The sequence below is a fragment of the Pipistrellus hanaki genome, assembly GCF_964339955.1.
Source record: "Pipistrellus hanaki genome assembly, chromosome: 10".
Lineage (NCBI taxonomy): Eukaryota > Metazoa > Chordata > Mammalia > Chiroptera > Vespertilionidae > Pipistrellus > Pipistrellus hanaki.
The window spans coordinates 54947444-54973490 of NC_140512.1; the positions used below are offsets into that span (position 1 = coordinate 54947444).

The window sequence follows — 26047 nt, forward strand, 5'->3', positions numbered from 1 at the left end:
TCATCTGAGCTCTGCAGGCGTGAGTCAGCATCCCTGAGTCTCATCAACACGGACACTGAGAATATCAAGCTTCTGAGCTGAAAACCGAAGAACGAGACGCACGACCGGAACGAAATCACCAAGGCAACGCTGCCCTGGGGGGCCCCTCGACCCGATGGAGAAGGTCTCCCTACGTGTCATGTGATAAGAACAGAGATTAAAATGAACTTTTGACGTTATAAAGAGCTGCATAGTCAAAACCGTGGCTTGCTTCCCTTCAGGTAAAGGTGAAGAAGAGGAGACAATCAGAAGGCTCATATTGAATATTTATTGGCATATGAGCACACACCAGATGCTGCACAAATCCTAGACAGAAGGGTAAGATTTACAGACATGTTTGGAAAAATTAAAAGGGGGCGGGGGGAGAGGTGCAGATGGAACATGCTAAGGCAGAATGGAACAAGCGGAGCCTGACTGATGAAGCCTGGCTCCACCGTGGCACTCAGGGGCCAGGGTGCAAATTAGAAGACAAAAAAAAAAAAATGAAACACGAGGTACCAGAGCACAGGCAGGAATGTGCCAAGGCAGTGAGGTTAGCCAGGCCAGAGGAGTGATTTAGGGCTTGTAGGGTGAGGGCAAGATCTTGGAAGCAAGTTCAAAGGCGAAGTGGAGGTGAGCCCATCGGACAGATGGGGAGAGTTTAGCCATCGTGCTATTAGATCACCACTGTGTTCAGAGTTTCCGGGTGAGCAGCACCTATGGCGACACAGATGCCCTTCTGGGATCCCAGTGGTGCTGAACAATAAGAAGGATGCGATCGGGACTGTAGTACCTGGGAATCTGGGGCCCGGGGATGAGAAGTGACAACCTACTTTATAGTCAGATCAAAAACATACAAACAAAAACAAAAAGGGGAGCAAAGATGACCTATGCTGATGACCTTGCAGGATTTGTTTTTCAAAGAAAAAATATGTTCAAGGAGTGAGAAAAATTAAAGGAAGTTCATTCTGTACCATCTTTGAGACCAATTGCATTGTTTCCCACAGTACCTGCCTCTGGGCCCCTACCAGAGCAAGGTCACCAAGTGTGGCTAGATTGAATGAGGTTAGAGAACCATCTCAGATACCCTTTTGTTCTAAAAAAAATGAAGTAGACGGCCTGTGGACTAAAGGGTCCTGGGTTCGATTCTGGTCAAGGGCACGTACCTTGGTTGTGGGCACATCCCCAGTGGGAGGTGTGCAGGAGGCCGCTGATTGATATTTCCAACTCTCTATTTCTCTCCCTTCCTCTTTGTAAAAAAATCAATAAAAATGAGGTAGAGACATGCCACCAGTAAGAGGTGATCCTAAGAGGGGCCCAAGGAAAGATATACAAAGGGTTCAGAGAAACAACAGGACAAAAATATGGCAAGTGACAGAAGCCCTTCTCTCAGGTGGACCACCCCAATGCAGGAATTTCAGGGAGGGGCTGGCCTCTGTCCTCTCCAAAGCCAGAGGGCTGACACATGTAAAGGAGTAATCTCCCTTTAACATGGCTTCAGCATGCGCACATACATGGGGGGATGTTTGCGTGTAGTCAGAGAGGGCTCCTTGTCTAGTAGAGGTGGTCTCGCACATGTTCCATGATGGTCTTCAGCCCCAGCCAGGTCTCCTCTGCAGTGGGAATGATCTGGTCGGCTGGCAGGAGGAAGCCATAGTGCCCAGTGTCTCTTAACTCAAAAGTGAATGCATACTTGATGCCATTATCATACGCCCAGTCCACGCTGCTCCCACTAGCTGGATCTGCAGGTCAGGAGAGAAAACACCTTTGAGGCACAGTTTCTTTCAGGGTTCAGTGAGAAGGGGCCAGGAGTTCTGCCTGCCTGTGGTTCTTTAGGGACCCAGAGTTCTTTCTGCAAATCATTAGGCCTATGACACAGACATTGGCCTGATCCATATGTCTCAGGCTGTCCTCCACCATGAGGGTCTTCACTCGTCTCAAATGATCTTTTAAATCCTCATCCGCACCTCGTCACTAATTCCATAGACTCTTGCAGGTCATGCAAAACCAATCTTGACGGAGCCCGAGTACGGTAGACAGCCTCCAAGACAGCCCCCATAATCCTTGTTCCCGATAATCTCATCCTTATATAGTGCCCCCTACACTGATTGGGGCTTACCTGACCTGTGTAACTACCAAAAGACCACAGAAATGAAGGTATGGAACCGTCAAGGCTAGGCCATAAAAGCTACTGTGGCTTCCACCTTACTCTCTCTTGTACCACTTGCTCTGAGGAAAGGCAGTTGTCATGTTGTAAGGACACACAAGCAGCCCTAAAAGGAGGCTCATGTGGTGAAGAACTGAGGCCTTCCCATAATCAGCACCACTTGCCAGGCACCTGAGGGAGCCATGGAAGAAGCAGACCCTCCAGCCCAGTCCAGCCCTTATTTATTTATTTATTTATTTATTTATTTATTTATTTATTTTTACATATTTTATTGATTTTCTACAGAGAGGAAGGAAGAGGGATAGAGAGCTAGAAATGTCAATGAGAGAGAAACATCAACCAGCTGCCTCCTGCACACCCCCTGTCGGGGATGTGCCCGCAACCAATGTACATGCCCTTGGCCGGAATCGAACCTGGGACCTTTCAGTCTGCAGACCGACGCTCTATCCACTGAGCCAAATGGGTTTCAGCCCAGTCCAGCCTTCAGATGACTGTAGCTTTGGAAGACATCTTGACCCCATGAGAGACCCCGAGCCAGACCCACCCAGCTACGCCACTCTTGAGTTCCTGACCCACAGAAAGTTTGTTTGTTTTTAAAATAAATGTGTCTTGCTCTAAGCTGCTAAGTTTTAGGATAACTTTTAGCAAGAGATAACTGGTACCCAGGGAGAGAGCACAGCCCTTGGAACATCCTTCTGCCACAAGGCTGGGGGGAAAGCAAGAGACCTGTTTTTCCGCTTCTTCTCAAACTCTACCAGAGCAAAGATTGGGTAAGAGTGCAAACGTGTAGATGATGTTAAATAAACTAATTATGCCACTAGCAGCTATCACTTATTGTACATCTCCCAGGAGCCAGTCATTACACCGGGAAGTTTACATTTATGATCTCATTTAACCTTTAACACCCCAATGAGAGTAGGTATTGTTGTCCTTGTTTTCCAGATGGGGAACTCCAGGCTCAGAGGGGTAATTCATCCAGAGAAATACAGATGGAAAATGGCAAGGGTAGAATTTAAGTCCAAGTCCATCTCATGATAGAGCCCATGCTTGCTTCAACCTCCTTCTAGTCCGTTTGGCATGTTACATGCCAATTAAATAACTATATGGGTCCTATCATTTTTCCATTGTTCCTGAGGGTTGTTTTTCATGATACCATTTGTGGGTTTTTTCTAGAGATGCTGGTTCCACTGAGAGTACCTGCTCCCTGAGAGGACGGGACATGCTCTCCTCCACTCTCTGAAATCCCTGTGCGGTTCCCACAGCCTTTCTCTACCCTGAGAAAACGCTAATAACAAAAAAAAAAAAAAAACAGACAGTGGCACCACGGGTGTCTAGAGGTTACATACACAAGCTCCACTCTTTCAGAGAATTCAAAATTCAGGAAGGAGACGAGAAGACCTCTGCTGAGCAAAGTGATCGAGTTCATAAACCTCACTTTATTTGGGTCCCTGTTCAAAGTCTACCTACTCTTTGTGTGTGTGTGTGTGTGTGTGTGTGTGTGTGTGTGTGTCTTTAAACACAGATGGGATCATACTATTTACACTGTCCTGTACCCTGTAGTTCTTCACTAACCTTTGAAGGTTATTTCCTATGAGCACACGTAGGCCCATCTCATTCACTCAGGCCTGCTTCACTGAGGAAGGCACCAAATGTGCTTTTTCTCCCCCGCACTCCGCTGATGGACAGTTAGGTGCTTAGCGGTCTTTTGTGGATTACCAGTCTTCTGTGACTATAAACAATGCAGTAATGGCCATCCTTAATACCCACAATCCAAGGAGCCAAACCAGCCCAGAGAACTTGTTTCCAAGCCCTCAGTAGATCAAAATCAGTACGAGGAAAGGACAGGGCTGCTGGAGGCAGTTGGCCTGAAAGCAGTGCCATCTGACCAGAGGAAGGAGACACGAAAACTCTAAAAAGCAGACACAGAATGAAAGAGGCAACACAGGCCCGGCTGTTTAACACAGGGATTCACTGGTCCAAGAGGGCACAGGAAGCCTTCAGGATGTAACAACTGATCTTCAGGAGGCCACTGAGTCACAAAGAAAGGAGCTCAGCCCTGGCTGGTGCGGCTCTGCTGGTTTTAGCGTCCTCCTGTACACCATAAGGTTTGATTCCGGGTTAGGGCGCATGTCCAGGGGGTGGCTTCAATTTCCAGTTGGCATGTACATGGGAGGCAGCCAATCCATGTTACTCTCTCTTTCTCTCCCTTCCTTCCTCTCTCTAAGATCAATAAAAAAAATAAAGAAAAGAAAAAGAGCCGAAACCAGTTTGGCTCAGTGGATAGAGCATCAGCCTGTGGACTGTAAGGACCCTGATTCGATTCCGGTCAAGGGCATGTACTTCGGTTGCGGGCACATCCCCAGTAGAGGGTGTGCAAGAGGCAGCTGATCGATGTTTCTAACTCTATCCCTCTCTCTTCCTCTCTATAAGAAATCAATAAAAATATTTTTTTAAAACAATCTGTTCTTTTTTTAAAAAAAAAAAAAAAGAAAAAGAAAAAGAAAGAAACTTTAATCTCTTCTATATATGATCTGTCTAAAGGGCAAGAAAATGTGAATTCCTTTTCAGGATGATTTTCATTGATTTTAGAATGATTCTCATCTAAAATGATAAGCCCAAGAAAAAGCCCAGCTCTCAAAGGGCAAACATCAACTATTTGTATAGCATATTCCATAACCCAGGGAGTTCAAGTGTTATTACACAAAAACTGATTACATTTTTGGAAAGCAAAGAGGGCAGACAAAAGCCTGTAAGGAATGCAGAAGATGGGCTCTTGAAATAATGTGTCCTGGAAAAGCCTCCCTCCTCTGTTGGAGGCGCTGACGAGAGTCCCGTGATTCTGGCACAGCCAAGCTGGGGAGAAGAATGTGTTTGATGCGTGAGGACAAGGCCATGCTTTAACCTGGTATCTGACCCAGCAGTCAGGATCCTGATGACCCACAAAGATCTTTTGAGAGGCCCTCCTCAGAGAGTTCCTGCCCAGTCTGTTTAGCCCTCTTTGGTCCAGGACTCTATTCTGACTAATTAATCAGAAGGTGGAGAAACTCCCTGATGTGGTTCTTCTCTGAGGAGTTCCCATTTAACAACACTGATAATAATAAAGCATAAATAATTAACGAATTGTTGCTGCGATTAGCAACACAAACACCAACATCATGCTAACTGCCTTCTGCAGCCTTGTGGCTTATGGAACATAAAAGAGGGCTGACATCAGAGGACCCTGGAGGTGAGATGAAGAATCTACCCATAGCTCTAGCTGTTTGGCTCAGTGTATAGAGCGTCAGCCTGCAGACTGAAAGGTTCCTGGTTCAATTCGGTCAAGGGAACAAGCCTGGGTTGCGGGTGCAATCCCCAGAAAGGGGCTTGCAGGTGGCAGCCGATCAACGATTCTCTCTCATCATTGATGTTTCTATCTCTCTCCCGCTCCCTTCCTCTCTGAAATCAATAAAAAAAAATAATAATAATAAATAAATAAGAATCTTCCCAGAAGAGGAAGCCTGAAGGGAATAGCTAATGGAAGATAAAGCAGGTGGAATGCGAGAGTGGGCTCCAGTACAGAAGAGAAAACAAATCCAGTATCAGCAAGTCTTGAGGGGCTCTGAGGGTGGATCAACTGTTGGAAACTACAGAGGAGGCACTAGCAGGAAAAAGAAGGACACTAACTTAAAAGGGGTGAGAGCTGAGTTCCCCACCTTTGTATGTACATTTCCCATTTAAAGCCAGTGTCTTGGAGAATAGTCATTTTCTTCAATTTTTTCATTTAGAAATCAGGCTCACAAACACATAGGGACTGGAAGGAACTCAGCAGGAATAGAGTGAATTGTTCAGATGAAACACTCCAGTGAGAAACCAAAACAAAGGTTATTTCCTCAAAATGAGGTTGAGGTGGTAGGTGGTGAGCCTCAAGACCATCTTCAGATTGGGTGTGGTTTCTTTTCTCTTTTTTGGCTTGATGCCCACCACTGTTGGGAGGACACCCTAACCCAGTTCCCACTCTGCCATGCTCCAACACGTGTGCATAGCGCGGTGACGGAGTCTCATCCCCCTGCTACGACCACCTCAGCCTGCCAGTTCAAATATGGGCTTTCATTGGAAATGGAGTGATGGGGAGGGAAAAAAGAACACGGAAGAGTGGGCTTGATGAATTTCTGATAAACCATGTCAGGACCTTCAATGGAAGAGAAGGAATGTAGACCATACCACCCTGGCAGGCAGGTCATCACAGGCACATGATAAATGGCATGAGACAGCAGTGAGGATGCAGATGACTGCGTGCAACAGCTATTACCACACAGGTTTGACATAACTTCCGTCTATTACTAACAACAAAGACCATCGGATTACAGTGGAGGAAGTCTAACGTGCTGCTCTTCTCCTGCTCTACCTCACGTTTCCTCTCAAAGCCTTCCCAAATACAGAATAAATACTTACAGACGGTGGCAGAGATGGAACCCACGTGGTACTGAGTGCCAAACGGGGAAGCCAGAGCTTTAGCCGCACGCCTCGCCACCTCGTCCTAGAAAGGGGAGTCAGCAGAATGAGAAAGAGTGGATCCCGCAGCAAGACATTCCGCAGCTGTTCTGCACTGTAACGGTCTGGAAGATCCTCAGCTGCTCCCCCAATTTCCCCCTCTGGTCTCCTCTTCCTTCCCATCCCACTAAAGATAAGGCTGATTACACCCCAGTTCTTTCCTACTAGTTTGGGGAAGGGGGCAAAGAAAGAGGTGAAAAAAGACGCACGTGCATTCTGAAAGCACGTGTGTTATACGCTCCAGCTCTCCAAAGTCCTGGAGGGCTGCTCACCAGCCCATTGGGAGTCCAGTGCAGGCACCACCATCTTCACCTACCCTAAGGGAATGTCATGTTCATGAGCATGAGGTGAGGCCAAGCATGTTCTAGAGAAAACCTTCTAAGAGCTGGGTGTTCCAGAGCGGAGGTTGAGGTGGGGCTGCCATAGATAGATGTGTCCTATGCAGAGTGCCTACCTGAGACCAGAATCTGCCCACACCAAGCCAGGAGCCCTGTACCTGCTGGGAGGTTTAGGGGATAGCTAAGGCCTGGGCCGAGGGGCATGTGAGAGCCGACCAGGACAGTGGGGAGAGGCCCACTCTGCAGATGTCAGCCCAGCTCCCTCAGTCCACCCTCCACGCCTGGAGTACCCCTACGCTGTGGCCTCCACCCTACTTAACTCTGCCTTACCTGGAGTGAGAGGCACCTCCCCCTCGCCCAACACAGGCCACCCCAGCTCTTGGCAAGCAGTGGGTCTGCAATACGTTTTGGTCAGAACAACAAGTGAGAAGGAAAGGCAAGGATCAGGTGTGGTTCTTGGAAGTCACAGCAAACACAGACATAAGGGCACCATCTTCTTCCGATCCCCTGTAGCTCTGATAAGCAGGGAAAGAATCCTGGGCCCTTAAAGGAAGAAGCCCAGGCTCCCAGACTTTCCCTATAAAGTTGTAGAGCCACCACCTCGGCAACAGCTGAAGGTAAAGCAGGCCTGGGGCTGGGTGGAAGGCAGCCCATTACTCACCAGCTCATCGGCATCCGGGGCCTCTTTTCCTGTGTACCCATACGGATACATCAGCAGCTGTGAGTAGCTGTGCACGTCGATGAAGCATTTGAAATCCCCGTGCCGTTGAATGAAATCTACCACCGACTTCACCTCTACTTCTGAATTGGCATGGGGTCCATGGTACACTTCGGAGCAAGGATTGCCACTGGCTCCCTCTCCTGTTGGGGGCAGCCCAAGCAGAAACATTAACCCACAGGCCAAAAAAGAAACAGAAATGAAGGATCCACAATCCAAAGGATGGACGGAAGGTACTAGCAATGGACAGGTCACTGTTAGATGACCCTAGTCCATGGTGTGTGTATATTGAAGTGAAGGAGTGGAATGTCGGGGTGTTAGACCTGCCACAGCTGAGAAAGAAAGCTGGCAGAACTCCTTTAAAAGGGTAGTTGACCTTGTATTGTATCATTAACAATTGTCATAAATAATTAATACCACACTTGACAATGAGATGTAATTAATAAGTATCCTGGATAATTAATATGAATACCAATTAATAATGAAAATGATTCCATTTATTCTGGTGTCAACTTGTTCTCTTGGTTCAGATCTTAACGGTGAAGCACTGCCAAAATAATCTATTGTTGTGGCTAAAATCTCTTGATTATTTGTCAGGTGTTAGAAATACTGTCTTCAATATTACTTCACAATATAGTTCCCTGAGGTATCTGGTGGGTAAAACCATTTCGGCTGTGGAATATCTGACCTAACTTTTTCTCAGCTCCTTTCCCAGTCACATTATTTCCCCCCCACACACACTGGCTGGTGTGGTATTTCTAGGCAAGTGCTATGCAAGTCGATATTGAGAACAAAACATCTACAGAACAGTGAAAGACAACTATTTGAATTTGGAATTGTAAAATGCGTTTAGATCCTAACTCAACCATAAACTCTTTTTAAAAAAAATATATTTTATTGATTTTTCACAGAGAGGAAGAGAGAAGGATAGAAAGCCAGAAACATTGATGAGAGAGAAACATCGATCAGCAGCCTCCTGCACACCCCCACCAGGGATGTGCCCACAACCAATGTACATGTCCTTGACCGGAATCGAACCCGGGACCTTTCAGTCCGCAAGCCGACACTCTATCCACTGAGCCAAACCAGTTTCAGCTCAACCATAAACTCTTTAGATTGTCCACTGTCTCATTTCAGATAATAAAATTCACTCACTAGGTCGGAAGAATTGTAAATAAAATAATGTATGGGTAGTACATGACACACAGTTGGCACGATTGTGAGAATGACTTTTTAACAGTAGAAACTTCCAACCCAGGGGTCCTAATTCTTATTCTCTTTCCATCACATATGCATGTATCTAAGGATAGACCGCAAGATTGTGTCTGTTACAGTGACACGCTTGCCCTGGTCAGCATGGCTCAGCTGGTTGGAGTGTCATCCCGTTCACCGAAAGGTGGCCGGTTCCTTTCAGGTCAGGGCACATCCCAGGTTTCTGGTTCAATCCCTAGTCAGACCCATATGGGAGGCAACCGATCAATATTTCTCTCCCTGTTTCTCTAAAATCAAAACTAATTTTAAAAAACAACATATCCTCAGGTGAGGATTAAAAAACAAAGCAAGCCGGGACTGGTTCGGCTTGTGGACTGAAAGGTCCCAGGTTCGATTCCGGTCAAGGGCATGTACCCTGGTTGCGGGCATATCCCCACTGGGGGGTGTGCAGGAGGCAGCTGATCGATGACTCTCTCTCATCGATGTTTCTGACTCTCTATCTCTCTCCCTTCCTCTCTGTAGAAAATCAATAAAATATATTTTTTTAAAAAATAAATAAATAAAATAAAAAATAAAAAATAAAAAACAAAGCAAAACCAAAAAAAAAAAAAAAAGCACTATTTGCTCTCTTCTGAGTTGCCTCCAGGAGCCCTTCCACCCACCCAGTAACTCGCCCAGGACAAGCCGAGGCAGCCAGGGAATGAGGAAGAGGCATGGATGTGTAGGTATATCTTAGACTGTGGTGGTTTTTAAATATCAGTATTCTCTCGGGAGGACAGGAATGCTAAGTTGTTCCCTTTCAAAATCACACACACACAAAAAAAAAAATTTTTTTTAAACAAAACCAAAATATGAGACACAGAGAGCGTAAGGGATTCGCCCAAGTCTCTCAGTGAATCAGCAATGGAGCTCGCCTGGAAGCCGGCTCCTGTTCCGCCAGCGTGGAGCCCTGTGGACCAGGCTACCCAGGGGCAGCAGGATTTGAAAACCAGCTCCCCAACCTACCGGCAAAACTAGCGTTCCAGTTTCTATTTGCATCAACACCAACGCAGCGGCTTCTAGGATGTAGGGACCGTGTCTTCCTCCAAAGTCGGTTCTGAAAAATCCACCAAGGAAGGAACAAACATCCAGAGATGAGCCAGAGCACAAGAAAGGGGAGGGTTTTCTTTGGGGACCAAAGGCGGAAATGGGCGCCATGGGTGGGGCGAGCTGCTTACAGTTCTCTCCGGAGAACCATCAGGGCTCCCCTCTCACCCCGAAAAGAGGAGGCTGAGCCCCTCTGGCTCTGAGAGAAAGACTCCCCCAAACGCCCTCGTGAGGACTTTATAATGCAAGAACCAGGTGGACACCACCTGCACCCACTGAGTAATTTTTGGCTACGGAAAACATGGGACAAGTGAACATTTGTGCACCTGAATGATCACTAATGTGGTAGGAAGTGCACAACTGTTGCATTCTTGCCCAAAAATTTAATCTGAATCCAACCAAGCCTCTAGATCAGACAACCAGAAAATAGGGAATGCGGAAATAAGAGAATAAATTAAATGGCACACAAGAAGACATCAGGCAACTTGAGAATGTGAAACAATTTACTTGGTTTCTCTAAAAATGAGTGATATTTTTTAAAAGATATGTGTATGTGTGTTGTAGGAGTGAGGGGGGAGGAGGAGATAGTACTAATTTTATAAAATAAAGAAAGTCTGCAGAGCCATAACAACCAAGTGCAGGTATAGGCCCTTGGCCAGTGTGGCTCAGTTGGTTGGGCATCATCCCATGCACCAAAAGGTTGCCAGTTCGATTCCTGATTCCTGCAGGGCTGCAGGCTCAATCCCCTGAGGGGCAGGAAGCAGCAGATCCATGTTGTTCTCACTTTGATATCTATCTCTCTCCCTCTCCCTTCTTCTTTCTCTAAAAATAAATTTTTTTAATCTTTTTTTATATAATGCAAGATCAGCCCTAGCCTGTTAGGCTCAGTGGATAGAGCATCAGACTACGGACTGAAGGGTCCCAGGTTTGGTTCCCAGTCAAGGGCACATGCCTGGTTTGTGGGCTCAAGCCCCAGTAGGGAGCATGCAGGAGGCAGTCAATCAATCATTGATATTTCTCTCTCTCTCTCTCCTCTCCCTTCCTCTCTGAAGTCAAAGAATATATATGTTAAATGCAGGATGGATCTCATTTAGGTCCTAATTGCAACTAATTGGCTTAAGCAATTTCCATTACTTTGTTGTTGTTGTTGTTGTTGTTGTTGTTAATCCTCACCCAAGGATATTTTTACATTGATGTTTAGGGAAATCGGGAGAGAGAGGGAAAGACGGGGGGGGAGGGGGGAGAGAGAGAGAGAGAGAGAGAGAGAGAGAGAGAGAGAGAGAGAGAGAGGGATATCAAGGTGAAAGAAACACATTGAGTGGTTGCCTCCTGCATGAGCTCTGACCAAGGGCTTGGTCCGGGGAGGAGTCTGTAACCAAGGTATGTGCCCTTGACCAGAATAGAACCGGGACCTTTCGGTTTGCAGGCCGATGGTCTGTCCACTGAGCCAAACTGGCTAGAGCTCCATTACTTTTTTAAAGTGTGATAGTGGCAGGTGTGGTTTCTTTGTTTTAACTGCATTAGCTAGAGATGTACACTAAAGAAGTTTTGGGTGAAATAACCTGATGTCTAGGATTTGCTTTTAAAAGACATCAGGAGAAAAATGTGTGGGAGGGAAAGGAGTGGAGAAAAGATTGGTAAAGTGTTGGTAATTGCTCAAGATCTATGTAGGAAGTTCATTAGACTGTTCTCTCTAAGAAAACATATTCCCTGGGGATTCTCAGCTCCGAGAGTGACGAGAAAATGAGACCCCGAGGGAGCTTATAACGTGCGCATCGTGGCAGTTTTCTCCAAGGTCCTACAACTATTTAGTGGCAGAGCGAGGAATTCAGCAAACAAGTCCTAACTCCAAGCAGCCCGCTTGGTGCCACTCACTTTGGTGTGGGTGTAGACGTATCCATCCGGATTGGCCACCGGCAGCAAGAAGATGTCCATTTTCTCCAAGATGGAGGTGACGGCGGGGTCCTTCCCGTAATCAGATACAATCTAAGCAGAGATAATAAATGTGTCAGTGAGGCCCTCGAAGGCTGGCTTGTTAGGTCTGAGCCTGTGTGTCTTCCCCGGATGCCCCGCTCCTAAAACAGCCTCCACCCTCGGCAGCCTTCCCGCCACCATCCCAGACACGGCTCTCCGAGCACTTGGGAACCTGGGGAGCACGGCTGCATGGTGACCTCAGCGGCTGCGGGGTCCTGGGGCTGTCTGGTTTAGTCTTTCTTTCCAGGGGGTGAGACAGGGGAGCAGAGAGCCACTCATCAGAACAGTAATTAGGAATCTGAGCCCCCATGCCAGGGGTAGGGAAGATGGATCCTCCCTACCCACATTTTTTCCATATCGATCTATAACTGTCCCCGCAAGATTTATTGAACAAACTGCTCCATAATGATCTGCTGTGCCACAAAACAAAATTTCCAGTGTGTGTGGGTTTGTGTTTGTTCTATGTTCTACTGGTATTTACCTGTGCCAGTCCTCTGCTGGCTAAATTACTATCACTTTATAATATGTCTTACTGCCATGGCCAGTGTTGCTCAGTGGTTAGAGAACTGGCATGGACACTGAAAGGTCTCAGGTTCTATTCCCAACACGAGCATCTACCTGGTAGAGGCAAGTACAGGAGGCAACCAATAGATGTGTGTCTCTCACATTGTTTCTCTCTCTCTCTTTCCCTTCCTCCCTCCCTCCCACTCTCTCTAAAAATCGATGGAAATAACATCCTTAGGTAAGGATTAACAAAAAACAAAATGAAAATAAAAATGTCTCTCGGTGCTGGCTCAAAGAGGGCTTCCCGGTGGGACATGGAGCCAGCGTGAGGTCCCTGAGGGTCTGGGGGCTGGCAAAGGGCTAAAGGCAAAGCTCCTCTGAGTGTGGCTGCTGGCAAGGTCCTGCTCCCTCTCTGCTGAGCTGACTGCGGGTCAGCGTTTCAAGCCACCTCTGCGGCTCATTAGCTCGCTCTCTGTCACGAATGCTCTCTTTAGCCACGTGGTCTTGGCCAGGGGGCTCTGGCCTTTTGCTGCTCCGAAATGAAAAGCGCCCCCCCCCCCCCCGGCCTACTGTGCCTCCCCACCTTATCCCCTGGGCCCAGCTTCCTGGGGGGCTGCAGGGGCACCCCGGGCCCACCGGAAGTCTCGCCTAATACCAGGTGACATGACCTTCCTCGCAGTCCACATGGCCGTGGCCGGGGAGATCCACTCCCGGGAATGAATGCCCGCGTTCAGCCACATGGCCGGCCGCCTGCTGCCTTTTCCAGTGCTGAACTGTGGGAGGAAAAGGAGACCAGAAAATGACCCTCCTGACCCCGATTCTCAGCCCCCCTCGCCTCTCTCCAGCTCGCTCCAACTCACTGAGTCTATTTAAGAGGATTCAGAGACCAAATGTTCCCGAGGTCACCATTTATTTATCAGTTTATCAGTAACTAGGGAGCTTAATTGGCTGGCTGGCTGGCGGGCCCAGCCGCAGCTCCAGGGTTGGAAGCAAATGGAGAAGGGAAACAATTTCTATTGTGAACTAATGCCGGCATGATTAGAGATAATATTGTGTCTCCTGAAAAACCTTCAAATGGTATCCCAGCAGAGAGAGACCAGAGTGCCCGAACCAGCCCGTTCTGGTTGATGCAATAAATGAATTCAGTTTTGAAAAAAGAGGAAGAGGGGGTTGGCTCTAGCTCTTTGTAAACGGCACTAAATGAATTCTGGGTCTTTGCCTTTTCATGGCCCCTCCCCTATCTGACAGAGCTCGGTGCTAATGAAGCCAGGGTCTCCATCAGATAGGCAAATATTCTAAACGTGCGAAGATCATTTTAGCAAACAGCTCGGTGGCAGGCCTCCTGCTGGTAATTCACCCATTGCTATCAGCCTGGCTTCTTCGGGGTTGATAGGAAGCTAGAAGTTGACAAATTCTTAGCATCCTCAGTCATTCACACCTCCGAATTCTTTTTTATTCATTTGGCTGGATTATTTATGTCATTTATGTTACTGCCATAAATGATCTACCTCCTCTGCCAAAATAGGCCTGAATCTGTTAGAAATACCTGGAAATTGGGCTTGGTGCAGCCAAGGGTCAGAGGCTGGGCTTAAAATGACCTCAGCCCTAACATTAGCTTCCTAGATTGCTTTTCAAATAAGTACCCCTAGAAGCAGGATGGGATTTGTAGAACTATCCCAATTTGTCTTGCTATTTGAAGGAAGGGAATAAAGGTGGGAATGAAGGAAGAAGTCTGTGTATAGCCTGAGAACTTTCTAGAACACTAACCTCCTCCAGCCCCACGCCCACACCACAACCTCCGCCCGCCCCAAGATGATCCCCTTCATCTTGCCTTTTAGTTGAAACCTGGAATGAGAATGCGCAAGTAGGAGACGGCCCGTCTGACCAAATGTGAACCCTGGGAGATGGCTTCCAACCTCACCCTCCTCCCTAAAGCCAAGGGGGTCCTAAAAAGCTGCCCCTGGCCGAGGCCCAATAGTTGGGTCCTGGGCACAAGGAACCGGGAGCCCCTGTCGAGTTCGGCCCTTCACAGAGCATGGGCCTTACCTTGAGCACGTACATCGGCCGGCCTTCGAACGAATGCCCGATCTTCACCCTGCTCGCCAGGTCAGGAAAGTCTCCAGCGATGCTGTCCATCTCCTGGTAAATCTGAAGTGTGAGAAAGCGAACCAAGAGGCATTTTAAAAACTTGTTCAACTCTGGGTAGGTATCTGTGAACTTTATGTTGATAGTCTTAACAATCTCTTCCAGCCTCCTAACCATGGGGTTAACGATATAATTGGCATGGAATGCTTGTTCTTAAAGAACTGCCTAAAGAGTCCTTTGCTACAATTTTCTAGAAAACAGTACATTTGTACCCATCCACAAAATTATAGTCCACTAAACTAGTCCACTGCTCCAACAGTGTGGCCCTTTGCACCATGCTGGACTGGGTCAACAGTGTGGCCCAGTTTAGCCCAGGTTCTTGAATCTCCAAACTTTTTGATCACTTTCTTCATTAGTAAAAAAAAAAATATATATATATATATATATATATATATATATATATATATATATAATATATAAAAATATATATTTATATATATATATATATATATATATATATATATATATATATATATATATATATATATTAGCATGGCCCTAGCTGGTTTAGCTCAGTGGACAGAGCTTTGGCCTGTGGATTGAAGGGTCCTGGGTTCGATTCCGATCAAAGGCACATGCTTGGTTTAAGGGCTCGATACCCAGTAGGGGGCATGCAGGAGGCAGCCAATCAATGATTCTCTCTCATCATAGATGTTCCTCTCTCTCTCTCTCTCCCCCTTCCTCTCTGAAATCAATAAAGAAATATATTTAAGAAACATATACAGTAGCATATATATATTTGCTATGTAGAAGTGGGAATAGTTCCTTCCTGAATTCCAGTGGATAGGCACTCAGTTTGAAGACGATTCCTCTCAGGCTTTAAGAGAACAGGGAAGAGCTGTCGATCGTGGCTAGGAATGAGTTAAATAGAGTTCATCTATCTTAGTTGCTCAAACCTTTTGAGGGTCAAAAAAAAAAAAAAAAGAAAAAGAAAAGAAAAAAACTCATATTTAGATCTTAAAATTGGAAGAAGGACTTTACAGAGGAGGAAAATGTGCAATCAACACATAGAATAAAATCAAGCTTAAAGGATTTATCAGAGTTGCATTCACTGTGGCAAATTGAAGCAAGAAACCATCCCTCAAATACACAGGCAAGTCAGATAAAATACAATGAAAATTATTCTCAGCCAAGTTAAAAAGCAGAAAAGGGGGGAACTGCAGATGCCAGAAATGAAGAGGGAACAAGCTGACAGAGTGGGGGGCGGAGGATGAAGCCCACCCATCTGCCTCAGCGGCTGAGGGTTCACAGCAAACCAGGAGTGGGAATAAGGGCACAGGACATGTGCGGCAAGGAGCTAGAACTTGAGAGCTGGGAATTGGCAACTGAGCCATGAATAGGCCTGGAAACTCTATCCACTGACCCTAGAAAGTGGAGCGAAAGCCGGATGCCTACCCTGAGCCACGAGAGGAAAGAGAGTCACCCAGGAAAAGTCAAAATGCTTCATGAGTCCATACTGGAGGGGGGAAAGAAACAAAAATAACAGCAACCATAACACACACAAATGGTCTGAAACTAGAAACCCTGGCAGAAACAAACATGAAATTCCCACTAGAGAACTAAGACCTAAGTGGTTGTAGGAGATGAGCTTTTAAAAGCTGGTTTTAGGGGAAAACACACACACACACACACACACAAAAAAAAAAAAACCTCAATCTGATCAAGCTAGGAGGAGATGATGGTACACCAATCCACAGTAAAAGGCCTCTCAGGGAACAAGAGATATCTGTAAAACAGCTAACAATGGCACCTAACACCAGGGAACAAAAGCCAAAAGCCAGCGGATAAGGAAGCGAGCAGCAGCCAAGTGAGCCATGATGTCTCCAGGGTCTTGGGTGACATTTGCAACCAGTTAGCTCAGCTCAGCGAGGCCAGGGAGTGCCTGGTGTTACTGAAGCGAACATCATGGGGTTTAATCCCTGTTTGGACCCTGAGCTCTGCTTTCGTTCATGGCCCCGGTCTGAACTCCTAACTTTGTCCAGCTGTTCTGCAGATGTATGTCACTGGTCACAAGAAGGATCAAGGGGCAAGGCAGTTGGAAGTGTACACAATCAACAAAGCTACTGATAATCCCGGGAAGGAAGTGCAAACAGTCAGCCTTGAAATAATCCCTCACTAGAAGAAAAACAACTCAAAAGTATACGCCTCACGACCAGCATGCCAGGAGCACCATCTTTGGACATAAAGAGCAACATGCATTGAGGTACAGAGAGGCAAAAACCAATTTAAACTCGCATGTGACCCTCAGCTAGCCGTTTCCAGGTTCATGAAGAAAATGCCGTGGGACACAAGACAACTGTACGGTATGTGACGCCATTCCATTCTATTAGTTCCTCTTGATTCCTCAAGTTCCAATTATCATGTTCAATTATTCTGCTCCAAGTTCTGCATGTGAAGGGCTGGCTTACCTTGAAAGTCAGTCATCTATATAAAGTGGTTTCTAACTAAACACAAGCACCAAAATGCATTATGGAACAAATAAATATTCTAAGTAGTCATGATAAATGAGTGGAAATACTTGGTTTAACCTTGAAATAATCACTTTATCTACTTGCCTAGAATAAGTAACATTTGAACATGGGTGAATAAAATACAAGAATTACGGTGGGGTACAAGAAGGTTAATTTGCAAGCACTGGAAGTGATTGCAATTATTTCATGGCTTTCTTTTAAGGGGTTGCTTAAGAAAAGAAGGATGCAGCCAAAACCGGTTTGGCTCAGTGAATAGAACACTGGCCTGCAGACTGAAAGGTCCAGGGTTCGATTCCGGTCAAGGGCATGTACCTTGGTTGAGGGCACGTCCCCAGTAGGGGGTGTGTAGGAGGCAGCTGGTTGATGTTTCTCTCCCATTGATGTTTCTAACTCTCTATCCCTCTCTCTTCCTCTCTGTGAAAAATCAATAATATATATATATATATATATATATATATGTAAATAATAAACTGTATGCCGAAACCGGTTTGGCTCAATGGATAGAGCATCGGCCTGAGGACTGAAAGGTCCCAGGTTCAATTCTGGTCAAGGGCATGTACATCCCCTTGCGGGCACATCCCCAGTAGTGGGTATGCAAGAGGCAGCTGATCGATGATTCTCTCTCATCGATGTTTCTCTCTATCCCTCTCACTTCCTCTCTGTAAAAAATCAATAAAATATATATATATATTTTAAATGAACTGTAAAGCACAGGGCTCGAAAATGCATACAGATATTTGATTAAAAAATAATAATAATAAATAAAGTGGGAGAAAATGTGGTTTGCCTTTTCACTATGCCCTTAGGTGCTGGTGAGCATTTAACAACCCAAGAATTGGAAAGAAATCCATGTGTACACACGTTAGCCCCGCGGTGAAGGGATGTGCTGCGGAGGGTGAGTACCTCCTGAAAGTGAGGAAAAGGGTCGCAACATCCAGGAGACGGATGCCCTTGAGCTTAACCTGCTCTGAAACACTTACAGCTTCCAGGGAGTGATAGGCCCCGTAGTTGAAGTTATTACCACTCCGTTCTTGCTCTTTGTTGTGTTGCATTTCTTCATCTTCTTTATCTAAAAGGGCCTAAAACAGAAACGGCAACACTGTGACGCGGTCCGTTGGAGATGGAGATTCACGTTGTTTCTGCCAGGCCGCGGTCCAGGAGCCAGCCCAGACGGCAGCACCTTTGGCACACAGATCAAGCACCCCAAAAGCCAAGAGGTGAAGGAGGTCAGTTATCTTCCACGTATCTATAAATTCTTACTCCTTGGGGCCCACTGTACATCACCCCATTCAAAACTCACTCCCTCTCTGGAGGTAATATAAATGCTATTTTGTTATTCTATACTGTGAATCCTCTAGACATCAGCCCGCATCTGGTATCCAGTGCCTCTGAAATACACAGCTTGGGAAACCATTCAGAAACAAAGAAATTCTTACAACCACTCATACTTTGAAGGCTCCTGGCAGATGTCTATGACATGTGAGCATGATTAATAAGCTCACAGCTGCTCACGCCATCAGGAAACTCCCGGGCCAAATCACCAATTAGTCCATAACCCACCTCGGTGAAGGAGAGAACATGAGCCAGACACTGTCCTGCTGTTTAAATACAGGCCGTGAGGCGGGTGCCTGGCTAGGGGGGTGGTGTTCCCTCTGCTGGTGGCTGTGGGTGATATGCCCCCTTTCTCAAAGGATGTTTTTCAGGACTGGTCTCCAACACCTGCCCTACTCTGTTCTTCCCTTCTGACTTCAAGTAAGAAAAGGAAGCGAGGCGTAATACCTGTGGATGTTTCTGACATACCAGGCACTGTTAGACAGTTCACATATACTTAATCACTTTTCTCAATAAACCCTATGAAGTAATCACTATTAACATTTTACCAATGAAGAAATGGGCTCAAGAGGTTAAAAGCTTGTCCAGCTAAAACCGGTTTGGCTCAGTGGATAGAGCGTCGGCCTGCTGACTGAAAGGTCCCAGGTTCCAGTCAAGGTCATGTACCTTGGTTGCGGGCATATCCCCAGTAGGGGGTGTGCAAGAGGCAGCTGATCAATGATTCTCTCTCATCAATGTTTCTAACTCTCTATCCCTCTCTCTTCCTCTCTGTAAAAAAATCAATAAAATATATTAAAAAAAAAAAAAAAAAAAAAAAAAAAAAAAAAGCTTGTCCAAAGTCACACAAATAGTAGTTGGCAAAATCAGGATTTGGATCCAGATCTGATTCCCCTCCGTATCGTGCCCCTCCTACTATAGCATGCTCCTCTAACAAGCCAGTGCGCTTGTTTCCATAAACCTCACTGTCTTCATCTGTCAAATGGAGAAAAAGGAGACCTTGGAAATGTCTCAGGTCCACTCTGGCTGCTTTGCCCTACGCAAGACAAGTCAGGAGCCTTGGTTTACCCACCTGCAGGTCTTCAATTGTCACTGAGTAATCTAAGCCTTGGGAATTGAGGAAGAACTTGAATGGTTGCAGACTGACAGCCGGGACCAGGACATCCACAGGATGACCCAAGGAAGAGAAAGATTTCCAAAGGTTGAGCTGAAGATAACGAGAGAGAAACCAGGTTAAAGGACAGTTCAGGTAAAAGGCATAATGAGTTAGCTCATTCTTCTAGAACAACTGCCAGAGGGCAGGGTGATCCCTGAGGAGCTGGGTTCTGCCCAAGAAGGCAAACTTTGTCTGTATCTGGTCAGACCTGTCCAGCAGGCAACACCTGGCAAAGGCCAAGAAGTAATAATAATAAGTCAATGGCAGATGGAAGGATGGAGCCCACGGGTGAGGCTTCCCACGTCCCAGCACCGTTATGATGTACAGCACATCTCCCCACTTCAGCCCTCTCAATCTTGGAAATGCACATTGACCAGGACGGAAATGCCAGAAACGATGCCAGTGGTTCAAGTCTTCTCCCGCCAAAATAAGATGCCCAAGAGCACGAGAAAGAAGTACCTTCAAGTTGTCTGATTTCACCAGCTCTTGGAGTTTGTTGACCTCGTCTCCATTTCTGACGTTAATCCTAAAAACTTGATCCCTGGAGAGGAAAGAGAGAGAGAGAGAGAGAGAGAGAGAGAGAGAGAGAGAGAGAGAGAAGCAAAAGATAATGGTGAGCTTTCAGCTGGCAAACAAGCCCCAGCCTACTATCCCAGACATAATTGCGCCGAGCGAGAGGAAATGGTCTAGCCTTTGGTTATAATGTATAGCCATTAAAAACAAGACTACGTGGCTAAATATGAAAAAGTGCTTATGGTATAACTTTAAGGGAAATATTAAGTGAAAGAGCAGGACCCAGAGTTGTATGTATGCCACGATCGCAAGTATGGAAAAAGCAGATGCATTGGAAGAAAAACAGACAGCGGAAATCTAGCAAATGCTGACAGTGCTTATGCGCGGGTCGTGGGATTATGGATGACTGACTTTTTCCCCCCTCGTATCTGTTTTCTGTAACGTGGTCGTATTACTTTATAATGAAAAACATATATATTTTGCAGAAAGGAATGTTCCTGGGTTACACGCAAAGCTAACTCAAGACATAAAGAGGCCGTTCTTCACTGTCAGGGGCTCAGGCTGCGGCTGGCCCGGCACACGAGGCAGGGAGCAGGGGAAGTTTTGTGGAGTATGGTTTTGTGAACCAATGTCTCCCCGATAAATTCAATTTAAAAAGTAAAACTTAATTCAATTCCTTTTTTTTTTTTTTTAAGAAAGAAACTCTGGCCCAGGCCAAGGTCCATGCTGGAAAGAGCCGGAAAAGAGAACAGACCTTCCGTCCCTGAAGGGTTAGCTATTTTCCTCTTAGCAAAAGCGGGGGAGACTGGGTGCTCTTTTGATCTCGTCCAGCTCCGGAATCCTACAAAAACTGGAACTAGATAAAGGCCAAGGTGCTGGGGCTGACCTTGGGGTTCAATCCTCCTAAGGGGGCCCCCCTTGGCCGTTCGCCCTGAGCTTGTTGCATATACACTATTTAGCATCCACGACAGCGGCAGGGGTAGAGGCCCCCGAAGTCCTGTGTGTGTGTGTGTGGGTGGGTGGGAGAAGGACGGGCCTGAAAAGCTGCCTTTGTGCTCTCAGCCGGCTCAAGTAGCCAGGGGAGCCATTAGGCCGTTGCTAGGTGACGGGCCGAATGAATCTGCACTCAACGCTGTCACATGCGTCATCCCTTTGACACGAATGAATGCAGGAAGCGCCGGTGGAGAGAGCTGTGGGCTGAAGGACCTGTTGACAGAGAAAATGGTTCTGTCACAGGGAGCTAAGCGTGCAGCCTCACGTGGCAGCTCGGCAGCTCCTCCTCGGAGAGCCAGCTCCATCCGGATGGACTCTCGGGTGTAACTTTGTTCTGTGGGGTTCTGCGGGATCGGTGGGAGGCCCTGCCCGGCCCAAAGAGACATGGTCCATTGCAGGTGGCGGGCCTGGAGGAGATGCCAGTGCCAAAGGCTCGCTTTCTCCCAACGCATCCTGTCCCCACAGGGTCCTGGGAGGTGGGCAGCTCACAGGGTCCCTGGGTGCTGCTGGGACCAGAGTGGAGAACCCAATAGGCTTGCTAGGTGAGGACCTGCGGCCCCGGGAGGATGAGGAGTCAAACCACCACGTCCCTGACAAGGGCAGGCAGCCTCGCAAAAAGGGAAGAGTTTACAACCAAAGGGAAATCCTTCCTCCTGGCTGAGTCCCAGGGGCCATCTGCCAAACCCAGGCTCTGTCACAACCACCCCCGACACTCCAGGAAAAGCACGTCTCAGAAGTGGTGTTCTAGAAAGCGCCTGTGCACGGATGTCGGCGAAGGAGGCATCTGTAAAATGCAGCACTGACAAGAGCAATCACAAAGCAGGGGAGAGAAAAAGAACAGGAAGAGAGGAAAAGAGAGGAGCATAAAAGTAAGGAGCTCTCAGAACAATCGAAATCACGTCACACATTCACCCAGAGCCTTTGTTTTACTTTTCCTAAAAGCGGTTACTTCACCACAGAACTTCCGTACCCCGGGAAGTCCGTGACAACGGATCACAGCGAACCGCAAGGCGCTGATGATTAAGTTCGCAGCCCATTTCATCACGCCCTCAGCACCCCGGCTATGGAGGTTAAAGACGCCGCTGCAGTATTCAGAGAGGCAGCAGGGAAGATGCAGACAAAAAAAAAGAAGAAGAAGCTCTGCAATATAACTAAAAGTCACCTCAGAGAGTAATCTGATCATCAATTCCTAACTGGGCCAGTCCCGGTGGGTAGTCACGTCCAGATCTCTAAGAGGTTTATCTTCACTATAAGCAAACCTGGTCCCATTGTTCCCACGCATCCAGGCTCACACACCTTTGAATGCCTCTCCTTCCGACCCCTCCAGGGAGCACATAATCTTGTTAGCTTTCCCATAATCCCCGCCTTCTTGTAATCTTCCTTACCGTTTCTCCTTCATTCCAAGTATATAAAAGATCCTGCAAAAACCTGTCATTTTCTGGAGCATTTGAGAGCTCGCTTCCCGGCATGTCATCCGTTTGGTTCAAATAAACTCGGAACAACTCACGTGGAAATTCTCTACGGGTTTGGACATTTTTTTACATTGACAGAGGGCTGGTCGGGTCCTTCCCCATCAATCTCTTCTCCACTTCTCCCTCCTCCTATACCTTCTTGGCTCCAGCCACAACTAAATCCTAAGCTCACCATGCACTCTGCCCTCCGATGCCTTTGCACGTGCTGTTCTCTCTGCCTAGACACCCAGCCCATTGCTTTAGTTACCCGGTCAGCTCCCACCCAGGCTTTAGGACGACTGCCATCACCCATGAGGTTTCCCTACCTAGCGTGATTGGGGAGAAGAGCTGGTTTAACATTATTTACAGAAACATCGGTCCATCAAAACCTGGGACCTAAGTGGGCGCTAGGTGAAGGGCAGCCTTTTTATTGTCCTCATTGTCCTCGTCTCTGGAAAATGCCCTTCCCAGTGTGGGCAGCTGAACACAGCCTATGTCCACCACCTGGAACTCCATTCCAAGACCTTAAGCTCTTCTGACTGTGGAAGACTGGCCTGGGAGGGGAGGTCTGATGGGATTTGCAGGTTGCCATGTTCACCCCTCTACTTCACACAGGTATTCTTGCAGCTCTTGGTAACTCTGGTGCATTCCGATACCCAGGGCTGTCCCACTGTCGCGTACACAATGGCTGGTGATCCCTTCTCACTCATTCACACTTGTCCCATGTTCTGGACAGTCAATCGTCCCCTTGGTGCTGAGCTTCTGTCCCTCCCCAAGTGGCCTGGTCTTTGTACCTTTCTTAGCTGCATCCCCAGCCAGGTCTAGCATCTACCACAAATACTGAGAGACGGCCGCCCAAAACTCTTCAATGCCTGCCAGCTACAGTTGATGCTGCAACTAGTTCTGCAACTACTTCCTGTTCTCTGCCTGTCCCACGTCTCTAGGCATCTTGGCCACCTTCCCATTCTTAAAATGCCTGAAGACCAAGGCAGAAGACACCAGCAGAGACAGACTAGGGAAGTCAGTGAGTTGAGTAGAAAGAACAGAGCCTAGGGTGGAGGCTTTGAGTAACTGGGGGGGGGGGGGGGGGAAGAACCATCATCTTCATCTCCTCAGCCCTGTACCCCCCTCCAAGCCAACCTATGCCCTGGCTTCCCAACTTCTTGAATGCTCAGAGACCAGCTTATCCTTGATCTAAATGTTCCCCTTCTGGGACATGTCTATGGACCCCAGGAGGGATTCCACTACCTTTGCTGGGTTCTGTACTATGGGGTGAGACCAAGTTTGGGGGTGAACTCGGCACTGATGATTAAAACCATCTGCAATTAGCCCTGGCGCACTTCCTGTGCCCTCTCCTGTGGTGAGGACTCCAGGGCTCAGCCCAGCTGTCCCAACCCGGATGCCCCCTGCATTGTAAGAGAAGTCTGTATCCGGAGAAATAAAGATTTCTCAGCCACCTGAATGGCTGCAGCAGGAGCCTAACAGCTCCAGGTGTCAGCCCGCTTGACAGCAAGTTAGTTATTACACTGAACTGCCTGAGGAAAACCCCCTTACCTGGCCACCTGTCCGGCCTAAGGCCTCTAAGCAATTTGGTCGTAGAGACCAACTATGAGCAGAAGTCTTCACCATAAAGACTACTCAGATCCATATAAGTACAGTGGTTCCCCCTTATCCACGGTTTTTGCTTTTCCAGGTTTCAGTTACCCAAGAACGCAGTCTGAAGTTACTAAATGAAAATTTGGAGAAATAAGCAACTCATACATTTTCAATTACACGCCGTCCTAAGTACCTCACTTCACCTCATCACATCACCTCACATCATCTCAAGACGAAGGGTGAGTACATAACCATCAAACATTCTGAGAGGGAGAGACCACATGCACGTAACTTTCATTACAGCATGTTGTTATAATTGTTCCATTTTATTGTGAGTTATAATTAATCTCTTACTGTGCCTAATTTATAAATTAACTTTGTCATAAATATGTATGTTTGAGAAAAAACACAGTATCTAGAGGGTTTGGTACTACCCGTGGTTTCAGGCACCCGCTGGGGGTCTTGGAATGCATCCCTCACAGATAAGGGGGGGGGCTAATGTAATTACCACAGCAAACAACCCCAAAACCCCTTTGGCCTGACAGTATAACAGAGTGAGCAGGTAGAGATAGATCCATCAGCGAGATAAAGGATTCTATCTGATTACTTTGTGTTACCGCAAAGGGTACGGTTTTTGCAGTCGTTCCAGCTCCCCTGCTTACCAGCTAAGTGGCCTTGAGCGGGTTTCTTAATCTTCCCGAAGCTGAGTTTTTTTTCATGTTTAAATTAAGGAAAATAACACCCTTGCCTGTCAGAGTTGTTGTGTAATCCAGAAGATAAGGCACGCGAAAGCTTTTTGCAAATGGCAAAGCATTTATGCAGTAATGAGTTATTAGAATCCAATCTTCCAGCGGGGTACCGTGGCATCCTTTCATCTCTCCCACCTCCCAAATGTCCTCTCCTCTGCAAACCGCAGAGCATTATGTGTGGAGCATGTGTGTACACAGTGTACAGGTGTATCTTGGCGTGTCAATCTTCAGGGCTGTGGCCCGGCAAGACCTGTCATATCTCCATGTCCCAGGTACTAATGAAAAAGCGCCAGCTCTATGAAGCCTTCACTGTTAACAAAGAGGTAAAACCAAGACACCAAAGACCTAGGTTTTCCCTTCAGCAGGAGGATAGAAATCAGAAACAATTTCTGGTAACTCTTGTTAATTCATAATACTATACAGCAGTAAGAAAGTAGAAGATGCCTGGGACTGGCAGGACAAATAAGAACTAGGAAGGAAAAATAATTGGCAGGAGACTAGGGAGCTAGGGAGAACTGCAGAGGCTACCTAGTCCTGATTCCACAGGTAAAATGGAGCCTGAGAGACAAGTAACTTGTCCAGGGCTTTATTCTCCATGCCAAACCGCTTGAAGTAGCATCAGCCATTCATTTCCAAATTCATCTGCTTCCCGTATCGCTCAACTGACTAAGCAGTAATAATAAGTCCAAAGGGAACTTACCCAAAAAACTTGTCTCGGCCACAGAGGCTGGGCCCAATGAGGGCCGCAAAGAACAGTATCCACTTCATGTCCCAAAGGTGTCTGTCACACCTTGGCTGAGTCAAGCCGTATTTATAAGGAGTCTAAGGCAGACTCAGTCCTCAAAAATGTCAGTGTGATTCCCAAGTAGCCTTTCAACTCTGATGACCGACAGGTGGGCCCTTATCCATGACTCTTTCATTCCTTTTGAGTGATAAAGGCGAGCCTCCTGATTCACAGAATCAGGAACCTGCTCCTCGGGCTGGAAAACTCTATGCCAAAGGTACCAGATTGCTCAACACTGTATTTAAATAGTGAGGTTTTTTGTTTCTGTTTTTTTTAAAATAAATAGGATTTATGGTCATAGGAGAGGCCAGGT

General features: G+C 46.9%; 1 protein-coding gene across 1 annotated transcript; it reads right to left on the reverse strand.

Moving 5' to 3' along the window:
* Positions 1-293: 293 nt before the first annotated feature.
* On the reverse strand, positions 294-25942 carry CPA4 (carboxypeptidase A4). The gene is made up of 11 exons (XM_084896437.1): positions 25651-25942; positions 20108-20189; positions 19565-19699; positions 18144-18242; positions 14594-14695; positions 13216-13320; positions 11945-12055; positions 9989-10079; positions 7715-7914; positions 6617-6701; positions 294-1760 (listed from the first exon to the last, which is right to left on the reverse strand). The coding sequence occupies exons 1-11, from the start codon at positions 25716-25718 to the stop codon at positions 1573-1575; spliced, it is 1266 nt and encodes a 421-aa protein (XP_084752563.1). The 5' UTR covers positions 25719-25942; the 3' UTR covers positions 294-1572.
* Between the last annotated feature and the right edge of the window lie 105 nt (positions 25943-26047).

Excerpts from the sequence above, each read along its gene's own strand:
- CPA4 (XM_084896437.1), bottom strand. The coding sequence starts at position 25,718 with ATGAAGTGGATACTGTTCTTTGCGGCCCTCATTGGGCCCAGCCTCTGT. Across the intron at positions 12,056-13,215 it reads CCATGTGGACTGCGAGGAAG|ATTGTATCTGATTACGGGAA; the intron begins GTCATGTCACCT and ends ATCTCTGCTTAG. Across the intron at positions 10,080-11,944 it reads ACGTCTACACCCACACCAAA|AACCGACTTTGGAGGAAGAC; the intron begins GTGAGTGGCACC and ends TGGATTTTTCAG.